Source organism: Poromitra crassiceps, assembly GCF_964638095.1.
Source record: "Poromitra crassiceps genome assembly, chromosome: 27".
Classification (NCBI taxonomy): Eukaryota; Metazoa; Chordata; class Actinopteri; order Beryciformes; family Melamphaidae; genus Poromitra; species Poromitra crassiceps.
Genome location: NC_139650.1, coordinates 9,109,064 through 9,123,227, shown reverse-complemented (window position 1 = coordinate 9,123,227; position 14,164 = coordinate 9,109,064). Strand labels below are relative to the sequence as shown.

Here is a 14,164-nt window from a genome sequence, read left to right as displayed (position 1 = left end):
AGAACAATGCTAACGATCTTAATGCCTTATTTAGCCTAGCATCCATCAACAGTAACCTGTGTGAGAATGAGTGAATTTGGCTTTCATCAAGCTTACGAAGACTTGAAGGCGGAGGGAGGAAAGGGTTGGGTGGGCTGAGTTTCTGGCCCCATACAAAAGCTTAAAATCTCCTAAAGCCCCGCCCCCCCCCTTCCCCTTCCCCAAGCAGACATCAGACTCTCCACTGTCAAGGCAACCAGAGGGACAGAGGGGCTTTGGCTGAGTGCAGGCGGCTTGTTTTGCTCTTTCTCTCTCTGTGGGCTCAAGCAGCCTTCTACTCCTCCACCCCCTTTCTTTTCTCTCTTCAGTCCCTGCTAGGGCTGGGGAGGGCTGGGGAGGGCTGGGTGGGCTGGGAGGGTGGGTGGGTGGGTGGATGCTGGTGGTGGTGTTGTCTTTGTATGTGATGGTAGCTTGGCAACTCCCTTGATATCCCATTGATATGCAGTGAGGGGGCTCGGGCCAGGGAGGGGGACGCGGGAACAAAGCAGGCCTTATTGAAGCGTCCTCCCCTCCTTCTTCTCTGCCCAGGACCAGGCACATCTAAGTGGGAGGACACATACTTCTGCCCAGAGGACGCAACTTACAGCTGCGCTTTTCAAAGTGGCGTCCCAAGGACCCCCAGCACAGAGGTCCTTGAAGGGACCCCGGAAAAATAGAGGAATAGTTTCACGGTTATTCAGTAGAGAGCACCTATGTGCAGTGAATATGCCACTGTCTCTGACTTGTCTTATCACTCTACTGCCTTATTGCTTGTTGTGTCTCTTGTTGTTTTTGCACTCATATGCCCTGTTATATTTGTACTATGTTGTAAACGGAGTCCACAGCACAATAATTTCACACGTGACACTTGTACTACGGAGTGACAATAAAAATCTTGAATCTTGAATCTTGAATCCAAATTTGAGGATGTATAAGGATAAACATTGTAATATGTTTCACTCTCATCACTATTCTCTCCCCATGTGCAGTGTAGTAGACAGTTAAGGCAGTGGTTCTCAAAAGGGGTCCGTGGCACTTTGCAAAAGGTTTTCAGGAAAATAAAAATAAAACCTTTTTTTGTTGCAAAAGCTTCATAGTTCAACGAAAATATTGTATGCTTTAAATCTAAAATGCTTCATGGATTACATTCTAATCTAACAAACCTTTCAATTTAAAAGTCAAGCACGTTACCGTGGAAACAATTAAGCTTAGCACAAAGTCACAAATCAGAATGAGGGGGTCCCTGGTATATTTTCTATCTTGTAAGGGGTCCTTGGCTGAAAAACATTTGAGAACCTCTGAGTTAAGGTACAATTCAATACTAAATCATCAATGAAAAGGTTCCTTTCTGAGGATTTGCCTTCAGGTTTACTTGGCTTCGGGTTACTAAATGCATGCTTTCCTTGTGTTGTGAATATTGTAGAACTCTGATGTTGATCTAACATGCATACATGCATCATCTGCTTCCTACTACAGCATACAGCAAGGAACTAGTGCTTCTCCAAGTGGGGACCCCTCCTAGGCCTGCTCCTATTAAGAAGGCATGAACTAGTGCTTCTCCAAGTGGGGACCCCTCCTAGGGCTGTTCCTATGAAGAAGGCATGAACTAATGCTTCTCCAAGTGGGGACCCCTCCTAGGGCTGTTCCTATGAAGAAGGCACAAACTAGTGCTTCTCCAAGTGGGGACCCCTCCTAGGGCTGTTCCTATGAAGAAGGCATGAACTAGTGCTTCTCCAAGTGGGGACCCCTCCTCGGGCTGTTTCAGGGTCCTTGAGGAGGTCCCAGGGGGTCCCTAGCAAAATGAGGAATATTATAATGGTGGTTGTGGTGGCCCTCCTTTGACCTGACCCGAGAGATACACCTTCCTTTAGCCACAGAAACAATGAACCAAGATTGCACTTTAGACTGTTTATTGACTACAAACCATACAAAATCCTACCGTATGTACATGTACATTCACTATTGAACCTGTCTACTTCAAATATGCCACACTGTGTTAACCTCAATTCTAGCAAAAATGGCAACATATTCACAATGCCAGGGACCATTCTTATCTTGTAAGCCTAGTAACATGTAGCAATATCACCAGTTGTTCTTCTCATTATTTGTGACATTCCTGAGTTGTTGGGGACTCTTCAAAGATGTTCGGTTTCCGTAGTTGTACAGTAACCGGTCTTCTGTAAACCAGTGGTTCCCAACCACCGGGCCGCGGACCGGTACCGGGCCGCAACGCATTTGGTAGCGGGCCGCGAGCCCGGTCCAAAAAAAGAAAAGAAAAAAAATATATTTTTTTTTATTTTACAAACTACAAACATAAATAAACGTCAACTTGAAACTATGTTTCAAATACCACACTGCCTATAATATTATAGCCTATGTTTATTAAAAAATATATATATATATTATTAAAATTGACAACCGGTCAACCCCTGCTGTAAACCATCAAAGAACATCAAGACCAAGAATATTTTATTAGGGAACTGGTTTACAATGCCATCCACACACTGTATTTTCTCACTTGTTCCCAGATGAGAAATGGTATTAAAAAATAAAAAATAAACTCATGTGTCTCGTGCATTTGTATATAAGGTTTCATTTCTAAATGGACACCAAGGACTATAATATAATGAAACAACTTCCACTAGGCACAAAGTCAGACTATTGCTAGCTGTAGCACAGTGTCTTCACGTAGCCGTAGACGACAAGAAATACATTTGGCGGATCATGATAGGAAAAAGTGATTTATTGACTCCTCTCCCAAGCAACTGGTCATAATATTGTCTGTGTTCCTTCTGTCTGGGCCGACTGTGTTATTGCGTAGCTGTGACCTTCAAGCATTGAACACTGACTCAAGGGGCCGTCGTACAAACAGCTTCTTCTCTTCAGTGGTGGGTGTTATGACAGGGTTTGACGGCTACCACTGAATAGCATTCTTTCCATTGTCCATCAGACAGAGACAGAGTTCAAGAGGTTAGCAAGAGCACTGAGACTCCCAGCCAAGCCAGAGCCATCCATCCATCTACAGCTCTTTTCACCGCTTAATTCAGTTTAAATATGCTGGAAGTTTAGAAAACACACTGACTGAGAACTCAGATAATTACTCAAACAGCTAAGATAATGTTTCTTTTTATTTTCGAAAGATAACGAAAGGTTGTCTTAACCGAACAATAAAAAGAAAACAAGTGAGAAAAAAGTCAAAGTTCACACTGGGTTCATTCATTTGAAAGCTCATGAGACCAGCATCTGTGCTTCTGTATCATATATGAAAAATCAAATCATGACAGCATCTGTGCTTCTGTATCATATATGAAACATCAAATCATGACAGATGTCAATAGATTCCCTTTACATGTCCTCTCTTATATGATTTTGATAAACGGCCTAATTTCCAAAGATCTCTTTATCTTGATTTCCTTTAAATTGTCTTGACAACAGATTCCTGAAGCTAAGCGGCAGCGTTTTTTCCTCTTTCTACCTTCCTTTGTCTTGAGTTTGAACTGGTTTCATGCAATGCTACAGTACCTGTGCTGGTCCTATATAGTATATAGTATATATACTATCTATATATATAGATAGTATATACTGTACTGCAAACATTTCTACTCACAGCAGTTCTTTGCAGAATTATTAAAGGAGAAGGTAAATATGAATCACTTCCTTTTTTAAGACATCAGAGGAGCAACAGCAAAACATGTATATGTAAAAAATTAAAAAGGAAAGAAAAATCACAAATCACAAAGAGCAGTCTGTGGCCAAGAGTCTCCATGTGTTCTCCAAATAGTTTTTTTCCCTCCAGAATTTCCGAGGTCTGATGTTGGGTTCAATGCCATTTTTATAAGCCAATAAAGGTATTTTCCGATCAAAGCTGCTAATACTGCTAGCTGATATGGTGCCGCTATGCCACGATTTTCAATTTGACCATTGGTTAATTCCCCCAAAATTCAGTATTCAGTGTTTCTCCCAGAATTAGATTCTTGTCAGGGTGAAAAGACCACTAAAACAGCATTTACACCATGGGACATTAAGTGAAACCCAGGATTATGATGATGATAATAATAATAATAATAATAATAAAAACAACAATAACATATTCATGTGCACTTATGATATCTGATCAAAATGACTGATCTGATCAAAGTGCCATTTACAGCCAGTGTAACACTGATCAATTCTACAACCAATGTGTAATCAAACTGTATCATATTATATCAGAGGTGGTGGATGACACGGACTGGACCAGATCCCTTGGGAATAAAAGGACGATATCAAACCCATATTATGGTTCTTCTAACCCTAACCTGAGGAGTGTCTCCTCCTATGGGTGGCACCACAGTTCATACAGTCAGAGATCAAAACAGCAGACAAGCCCCCTCAACAGGGGGTCCCGATGGCCACCGGGGAGTCTTTCGCCTTGTCGTAGTAGATCGCCGGCGGCGTCCCCGAGACCGGCTTCAGTTTTTCGTCCTTGGCGGAGGAGGGGGGCGAGAGGGAGGGCGGAGAGGCGGAGGAGGGCGAGAGGGAGGGCGGAGAGGCGGAGGTGGGCGAGGAGAGCGTGGACGGCGAGGTGGAGGTGGCGGCGGTGGAGCCGGCGGAGGAGGCGGCGGAGGAGGAGGAGGCTCCGTCGGGGAGGCACTCCTCGCAGCAGCAGCAGCAGCAGTCCACGAAGGCCTGGCCCAGCGAGCGGCACAGGCACAGCAGCAGCACCGGCGTGGCCGAGCAACGCACGAACAACAGGAACTGGCCGATCAGAGCCAGGAGGCCCTCGGTGGCCGCGGAGACGGGAACGGAGACGTACGCCAGGGCGATGCTCCAGGCGTTCTCCGGCAGGTTGCACGCGGCGTACATCACGGCCAACGCGGTCACGGTGGAACTCAGCCGCTGCTCCCTCTTCAGGTGCTGCTTCTTCTTCGTGGTGGAGGAGGAGGAGGAGGACGTTAGCTTGCCGCCGCCCTGCCCCTGCAGGCCGTGTTGGGCTAACACGTGCCTCGTCACCAAGTCACAGGCCAATGTGAAGAGCAGCGGCAAACAGAAGTAGCAGCCAAAGTACCACCACATACGAGCCTCGTGGTAGGTCAGCACCAGAGAATAGATGTTCTCCGGAAGGTCCAGGGAGGGCTGGCGGGTACACATATCCACCAGAAAAACGGCTGTCTGAGCTCTAGAGGGAGCCGCCGGGGAGCCTCCCGGCTGGGCTTCCTGGAGGCCGGTGGTCGTAGCCGCTGGCGGGCCGGCGTGTTGAGTTATGGCGGGGCCGCTGACGGCTTCCTGGGTGAGTTGCCAGAGGAGCAGTTCGGGCGCGGCCAGGACCATGGAGCCCACCCAGACAACGGACAGCTTGGCGAGGATGGACTGGCAGGGCTCCACCTGGGGCATCTGCAGTGGCCTGGGACTAGTAGCCGCGTGGAAGCGGTCAATACTCAGGGCACATAGGCTGAAGGTGGCCACGCCCAGGCAGGTCACCTGGCAGAGAGATGAACGAGGGGGGTGTGCCCACAGGAAAAAGAACGGGACAAGTGGGTTGGGTTAGAGATGAGGGGAGGAGAGGAGAGAGGTAGAGGGAGGGATTGTGTCAATTCAACTGTGAATCAAGTTCTTTACTTTCCACACACTTAAAACCACAGTGACTATGTTACATGGACTGCCTTATTCCCATATTAACCCCGATTAAGACAATACTATAAAACACTTGACCCGATTAAGACAATACAATAAAACACGGCCATGTAAACAGCATTTTCTGATGACCTTAATCTGAATAATCAATTTAAAACGTGGAGTATTCCGATCTCCGTCGCATTATCGAAGTGCGTTGTAGACGCCTTATTCGCACTGTGACGTCCTATTGGGAGTTTTCGCAGCATTTTTGCGATGTGTCAAACTGCTTGACGACATTACATTATGACCCTTTTAGCCAAAGCCAGCTGTAGCTCAGGAGGTAGAGCGGGTTTGGATGAAAGAGGTCAGTGGTTCGATTCCCCGGCTCCTCCAGTCTGCATGTCGAAGTGTCCTTGGGCAAGATACTGAACCCCAAATTGCTCCTGATGGTGTGCCAGCTTGCCACCATCGGTGTATGAATGAGTGAATGTACCTACTGATTGTAAAGCGCTTTGGATAAAAGCGCTATATAAATGCAGGCCATTTACCAAAGCGACTTACGATAGTACATTTTTGTTAACAGTAGTGAAATTCAACTGTGCATCACAGACTTCATCAGCTAAGACCGTTGGACGGAATAAGTAGCATTTGTTGAAAGTTGTTTTCAAAATGATTTTATTTTATTATTATTATTATTATTATTATTATTATTATTATTATTATTATTATTATTATTATTATTATTATTATTATTATTATATTTGCCAGCAGGGTCCAGGTGTAAGCTGAAGCGGTGTGTTTTTTTACTTTCTGCCTAAATGATGCGTGCTTTTCCAGCTGGCTTTGACGCGCCAACAAGCCGCTCGCTGTGTTTCGTTTGGTTTTGTTTCTGCTTCTCACAGCATAGCCTCACTTCTGTCACGTCTCATCTGTTGTGAGACCTGCAGCGGGTTTTAAAACTTCACAATTCAAATCATGAGCAAAGATTGTAATTATGTCCCGTGACGCCTCTGCAATATGGCTGGTGGAAACTAGCTGCATGCTTCGATGGTCTCAACAAAGACCTCTAGCAGACAGTTTCCAGCCATCGGTAAAAATAAGTCCTAACATTTTGTCCCCAAAACGGGCAGAAACCAGTAGAAACATGATAGAAAGGGTTTCAGGTTAAATTTAGGAGGATATCCAAAGATAATTTACTCGCCTATCCTAGATGTAAAACTAAAGAAGGAACATTTATGCACCTGTTTTGGGAATGTGATCTTTTGAAAAGTTTCTGGAATTCAATTCATTCATTCATTCACTAAATTAGTTTTGGAAATAGAATTTGATCTAAACCCTTGTTTGTATCTATTAAATGATATGCCCGATTCTCAATTAGATTAAAAAAAATGCAGAATATTAATCACTATAGCATACTTTGCTAAGAAATGCGTACTTATATTTTGGAAGAATGAAGCTCCACCAACTTTTAAGATGTTTTCGGACCAATTATTACATTTTCTGCCTTTAGAGAGATTAACTCTTGACATTATATGTCACATTTCAACATGTCAACTGACTTGGATATCTGTGGTATGGGTCCTTATAGATATTATCCTTTATGTCACAACTTTGTCGCTGCTTGTTTGTTTTCTCTTATTTATTTATTGTATTTTTATTTCATTTTGTGTGTGTTTCTTCTGTGGGTTTCTGTTTTGATGGGACCATGGGAGTGGAGGGAAGGGAGGCGGGATATGTTGATATTCAGTGTACTGTTAAGTTCGTATGCTCATCTAAATGTGTCATTGTTGTTTATTGTACACTCTTCAAAATAAAATAAAAAATATAAAAAAAGAATAGGAGGGAAACTGCGAAGTAGGACATCATGTGTGTCGAAATACTGCCTTATTTAGATGATGGTCAATAGTTGGATTATTGCAGTGTATGTCAACGTGTTCAGCGTTGTCACAGCTATTAGAGACTGGAGACAACTATGTAAAAGCTACAAGCAATAAAGAAACTACATTATGCAGGTTGTAGCCTCTGGCCAAGAAAGAACGTAGTAGACTATCATTACAGAGGCGTATGAAACACACGTCCCTCCTTCCTTAAGTGCTTAACGACCTCAATTAGTTGAGACCATTATCTAGACTAGAGGATAATTAACACAGACTGCTAATTAGCATGACAATAGGTTAACTAACAGAGCACAGAAGGGGCTGGTGGCTGACCTGTTTTAAAGAGCGCTATCTTTACAAAGCAGTAATTACCAACTATTAACACTCCCCTTCGGTCATTAATGCACTCTGTTGAACCAGACCAGCCTGTAGGCTCGTCTGCACAGATGGCAGACATACATACATACAGACAGACAGACAGACAGACAGACAGACATACATACAGACAGACAGACAGACAGACACAGACAGACAGACAGACAGACAGACAGACAGACAGACAGACATACATACATACATACAGGACTTTTTCTGGACGGACATATTCATCACCATAAATGGCTGCCGAGAAGTCCTTCCTTCCTGAGTCATGCTCACAGACACGCTGCCTATAATATATTTCTATAATCTCTCAAGTCATTTACTATAGGATAACTGCTGTCTGCACATTTCCACTCAAGTGGGGCATGCTGCTCTGGGGGAGAAACGCGAAAACCGAAAGTAAACAGAAAGACACGTGGAAAGGCACGCTACCACGATTGCCAGCGAATCCCGAGCCCAAAAAATGGTATTGGGCTAGCCCTAGTAAACACAGGTGTAACCAATAACATAAATGATGGTTCCACTCCCATTTCGGCGTTCCAGTGGCAGGGCCCTCATTAATGTCATTGGTTACACCTGTGTTTACCCTGCTTTGACGTGTCAAAATGGCTGCTGTGAGAAGGGTCTAGTCTACATATTTTGGTAGACTTTCCACCTTTGTTCAGTATAAAAATGTGCTCCATCATCAGCATTCCCATTGCGGCATGACAACGCACGCTTCAAACGCATGCAACAACCACCTGTTTCCTCACCTCCATATAGGGCACGAGCCGACAGGAAACTCACCTCCATATAGGGCACGAGCCGACAGGAAACTCACCTCCATATAGGGCACTAGCCGACAGGAAACGTCCCCCAGCAACCTCTTGGCGGTGAGCTGGTGGAACACGACCACGGGCAGGCAGAAGAACAGCACGAGGAAGTCCCAGAAGGCCAGCCCGGCCAGGATGCTGTTCCAGGCGTTCTTCAGGTAGTAGTTGTGCCACACGATGCACATGAGCGCCAGGTTCCCGACAATGCCCGCCGCGAAGATCACCAGCGCCAGCAGCATGACCGCGTACGCCCCGTAGGAGGCGTCGGTGACCGGGAATAGCGGGCTGTGGAGGAACCAACGGAAACTAACGTTAGGTGTGAGCACTTTGTTAACTGAAATAAAAAATAAAAACGTTTTTTATTAAAAAAAAAAAAAAAAAAAAAAAAAGATAAATACCTGAAATTATATTGAAATTCTAAATTAAATGTATATTGAGAAAATGTCTAGTTTTCGTCTTTGTCAATTTATTTCATACATGAGTTGGGGTGGAATCTATCTTTCAATTTCGTTAGCTGTGTCAGTTTGAAGTCGGAAAGTCTGTTTTTGGCTAGGAGATGGGCTTAATACATGCTGCTCTGTCATTAGTCTATTGGCTATTTTGATTTTTACCCTGCAGGCCGGCACACTACCCTGCAGCTCACCTCAGAAGCAGAATTTTGCACTAAGGTTCCATCTTGTGTAGACTGCTATATTTGTGCCCACATTTTATGCAGCTTACTGTTGTTGTTGTTGTTGTTGTTGTGTTCAGTTGAATTTGTTCAAACAGTGACTGACACATATGCTATGGTTGCTCATCTGTCAAGTGAATATATTTATTAATGGTATGTTTTGTTTTTATTACAAAATACTTTTTCTGACCTTTTTGAATCTCGTCCCTGACAAATACCCCATAATAATAATAATGATAATAATAATATAAATAATAATAATAATAGTTATACGAACAACAACAACCGCAATAATAGCATTTAAAATAAATAAATAAATAAATAAATAAATAAATAAATAAATAAATAAATAAATAAATAAATAAATAAATAAATAAATAAATAAATAAATAAATAAATAAATAAATAAATAAACGAGCAAACCCGATTTAAAAGACTATTAAAAGTAAAACAAAACTGAAATGGGTGGTGGTGGGGGGGCGGAGGAGGGGTATGCAATAACCTTAGGAGGAACACCGTGCCACGGCCCGATGAGAAGTTCCCCGGGCTGTGGGGGGTGGTGAAGGTGAAGTAGGCGTCCGGGTCCTGGGGTCTCGGATGCCGGTAAGTATTTGAGGAGTGTGGGTCTCTTTTCCTGGAGCTCCCGTCCTTAGCTCCTCGGGGGACTCGCCTCAGTTCCTTCTCGGTGATTCTCAAACTTTCAATCCGTGCCGTCGAAGTCCTTCCCCGGGTATCAGACTCGTCTGTCCCCGCAGCCAGTAACGTTACGCCGGCATCATCCTCTTGATGATGGACGCCCGCGGCTATGTGAGCAGGTCCGACATGGCGGAGCTCCACAGTCCTCAGAAAAAGCAGCAGCAAAGCTAACAAAAATGCTGTCATGTTTTTACCGTCGAACTGTCTGGTGCTGATTTGCAGTATTTGCCTCTTTCAAAGACATGTGTTATAATGTAGAATGGGCCTCCGCGGTGATAAAAAATGGACGTAAAGATGTATTTAATTGTCCATGGTCTTCCGCCCTGGCTTCCACTGGTCCTGATGGAGAAGTTTTGAGTGTCGCTCAAACTTCAGCGCCCGTTATTCACTAGTGTCAAGATCATGGTCAAGCTAACCAGAAGACAAAATATCACTTCCGGTCGCAGAATTAAAAATAAAATTCTTATCAAAGAACATGCGTTTTAAACCAGATAACTGGAAAGATGTCTATTATATTAGTCCATGTTAGCTGCAGTGTAGTCTCAACGCCAGACCCATGAGAGTTCTTACGCTGATACACTACGTGCTGCAGAGCTCAGTATGCGGAGCGCAGCGATTCAATGTAATATTTGAGTCTGGGGAGAGAGACTAGCTGCAGTGTCACAGTTCCTAAAAGCTGTGCAACGAAGGTTCGACTCCTAATGTCAAGTCAGCCGTTTTGACTTTAGTTTTCAAAATTGACAAACTGTATGTTATTTATTTATTTATTTATTTATTTATTTATTTATTTATTTATTTATTTATTTATTTATTTATTTATTTATTTATTTATTTATTTATTTATTTTATTTATTTTTATTTTGATGAAGGCTGAATCGTCCTACTTCCGGTCTTCTTGTGACAACTTGACGCAGCTCTTGAGTAACATGGAGGAGCTGCGCCTCCTCCTGGCTGTAGCAGACCATAGCATAGATTCATTGACCTCTGAAAAGAGGATGCTTGCTGGTTAGTTAGAACCAGAGCTGTATAATCGAATAGTTGCCACATCTCCATTCACTCAAATGGACAATTTATTTTATTTTTTACCTCACAAAAGTTCCCGGAAGTAAGGTTCTGGATTAAGCAGTGCTGTCGAGTTGCAGCAAAATGGACCGTTTGTGATGTAGGCTACTTTTAAAGGGTCAGACTTTTAAAGAATCAGATTGTATAGGCCTATTATCAGCTCTATTTATGCATTCAAACATGGCGCGACCATTGTATGACCATTGTATGTTACTGGGCAAAAACCATACTTATTGCACCTTTAAAGGGGTAAAGGCTTTCAAATTCAATTTCTGTTTTAGAACAAAAACACCCACTTTCAAGACCCTCCCAATCCAAATGACAACTTATGACCATTCTTATGACCCACAGGAATCATTCAAGTCTCATCTAGTTTTATCTTATGTCTTTAACTTTACTTCTTTCACAGAGCAAATACGTCTGAAACACAATTCTGATCAGACTTTTAGGAGTGTTGAACAGCTCCTCTGTTGCTGCTGCATGGATCACCACACAGGGGCAGTATAAGTTAAGGTTCTTTCCATCTCTCTCTCTCTCTCTCTCTCTCTCTCTCTTGTGTCACTCTGCATTCATTTGAGGCCAGGTTGGTACGGGATGCAACATCAGTCACTCCCAATGACACATGTGACGGCTTACCATGTATATTTACATGTAGGCTATGTAACTCATACAGTATCCTGTGTGATTCTGGTATGCCATTGAAGGGATTCGTCCAATATGATTAATGTTCTGACCCAGTATAATGAATAAATAAATAAATACGGTAAATACATAAATAAATAAATAAATACATAAATACATAAAGAAAGAAAGAAAGAAAGAAAGAAAGAAAGAAAGAAAGAAAGAAAGAAAGAAAGAAAGAGTGTGTGTGTGTGTGTGTGTGTGTGTGTGTGTGTGTGTGTGTGTGTGTGTGTGTGTGTGTGTGTGTGTGTGTGTGTTTAAAAAAAATCATGCTATTAGTACATTGAATTGGACAAGTGCTAATTGGTCAGTGCTTTGCTGATAGCTTTGCATGTTATTACACTTTAATAATGATTTAATATATTATCACACTAAAAATAAGTGCATTGTTTTAAAAGTGGTTTAATTATTATTATTATTATTATTATTATTATTATTATTATTATTATTATTTATAGGTTGGAGAGGCAGAGCACCTTCATTGTTTGCAGACCTAAAAGCAATGATCAGCAAACATGGTCACAACATTAGAGCCATGCAACCAGCACCCCCCCCCCACACACACACACACACACACACACACACACACACACACACACACACACACACACACACACCACCTCCTGGTTTGGCATAATTGTCTCTCACGTTCTCCAAACTGGCAAAACCAGATTTCACCATTAGCCAAATCCACCGTGTCGCCCCGCTGCTGCATGTAGCCTAATCTGATGCAGACAGAAGCTCAAGAGGCACTTGAACTGGCCCTGAATATCTGACCAGTCCAGATTCCATAGAGCACATTATGGCTTGGAAGTTTTTTTTTACTGTCCTATAGCAGTAACATGCATGCTCAATACCGATGCCCCAACCATTACTTGCCAGCTGCTGAGACTGATGAGAGGGGTTCCGAGTAGTTGAGACTGACGAGAGGGGTTCTGAGTCTTTGAGACTGATGAGAGGGGTTCTGAGTCTTTGAGACCGATGAGAGGGGTTCTGAGTCTTTGAGACTGATGAGAGGGGTTCTGAGTAGTTGAGACTGATGAGAGGGGTTCTGAGTCTTTGAGACTGATGAGAGGGGTTCTGAGTCTTTGAGACTGATGAGAGGGGTTCTGAGTCATTGAGACTGATGAGAGGGGTTCTGAGTAGTTGAGACTGAAGAGAGGGGTTCTGAGTCTTTGAGACTGATGAGAGGGGTTCTGAGTCTTTGAGACTGATGAGAGGGGTTCTGAGTAGTTGAGACTGATGAGAGGGGTTCTGAGTCTTTGAGACTGATGAGAGGGGTTCTGAGTAGTTGAGACTGATGAGAGAGGTTCTGAGTAGTTGAGACTGATGAGAGAGGTTCTGAGTAGTTGAGACTGATGAGAGGGGTTCTGAGTCTTTGAGACTGATGAGAGAGGTTCTGAGTAGTTGAGACTGATGAGAGGGGTTCTGAGTCTTTGAGACTGATGAGAGGGGTTCTGAGTAGTTGAGACTGATGAGAGGGGTTCTAAGTCGTTGAGACCGATGAGAGGGGTTCTGAGTCGTTGAAACCCAGGAACAAGCCATGTGGGGATTCAAACCACCACACCATGTCTTGGCTTGAGCTCTGGTTCTAGTTCAGTCAGTCCCGGCACAATGGCAAGAACTAAAATAGCACATTATTTAATAAAGGAGTTATTTGGATTAATTGCCTTTCTTTCTTTCCCCCCTTCTGTTCCTTTTTTTTTTTTTACTTGCCATCAATCCATATGCATATCCAAGCCTCCAGCTATTTTCTTTCTTGTAACCCCTCCCAAATACCTTTGTCACCATAGAAAGGGTTTAATTTCTTTGTTGGGCGAGAGGGTGCGTTTGCAGCCAGCATGTTTGGAGTGGCTTATTCAAACCCTGCGGTGTTTGGTTCATTTGGGCAGGTGAGAACAATGGTATTTGAGCTCTGGAGGCACCTAACCACAGCCAGGTTTAATGGTTCAGGCTAAAGTAAACCAACTGTACATGTGAGCGACCGCACCCTGAGACACTGGATGAACATAGCCGAGCCACCAGGCCAACTATGAAGGAGATCTAACACGGGGTGTTGTGTGCAGCAGTGGTAGCATCTTATATGGGATCTGGCAGCTGGGAATGTGGTTGGATGTTTATCAGCTGATTGGTCGGGTGATAGTGACATAGATACTTCAGGTCACCTGAGGATGAGAGGCTATGGTTGCACTTGTCATTTCAACAGGATTCTTGAAATCAAAGTCTAAAGATCAGATTTTACGAGGGATCAGATTTTATGAGATTTTATGAGATGCTGTATATTCACAATTGAAAATGGCTGCTGTGCATATCCCTCTCCATCTCTTTATATAGGGGATGGATTTCTTTAAACATATCTCCAGTCTATAAAA

The 14,164-nt window shown here is 43.3% G+C and overlaps 1 protein-coding gene across 1 annotated transcript; it reads right to left on the bottom strand.

Moving 5' to 3' along the window:
* Positions 1-4,389: 4,389 nt before the first annotated feature.
* On the bottom strand, positions 4,390-8,970 carry gpr37l1a (G protein-coupled receptor 37 like 1a; the record flags this gene model as incomplete). The annotated part of the gene is made up of 2 exons (XM_083661540.1): positions 8,692-8,970; positions 4,390-5,478 (listed from the first exon to the last, which is right to left on the bottom strand). The coding sequence occupies exons 1-2, from the start codon at positions 8,920-8,922 to the stop codon at positions 4,390-4,392; spliced, it is 1,320 nt and encodes a 439-aa protein (XP_083517666.1). The 5' UTR covers positions 8,923-8,970.
* Between the last annotated feature and the right edge of the window lie 5,194 nt (positions 8,971-14,164).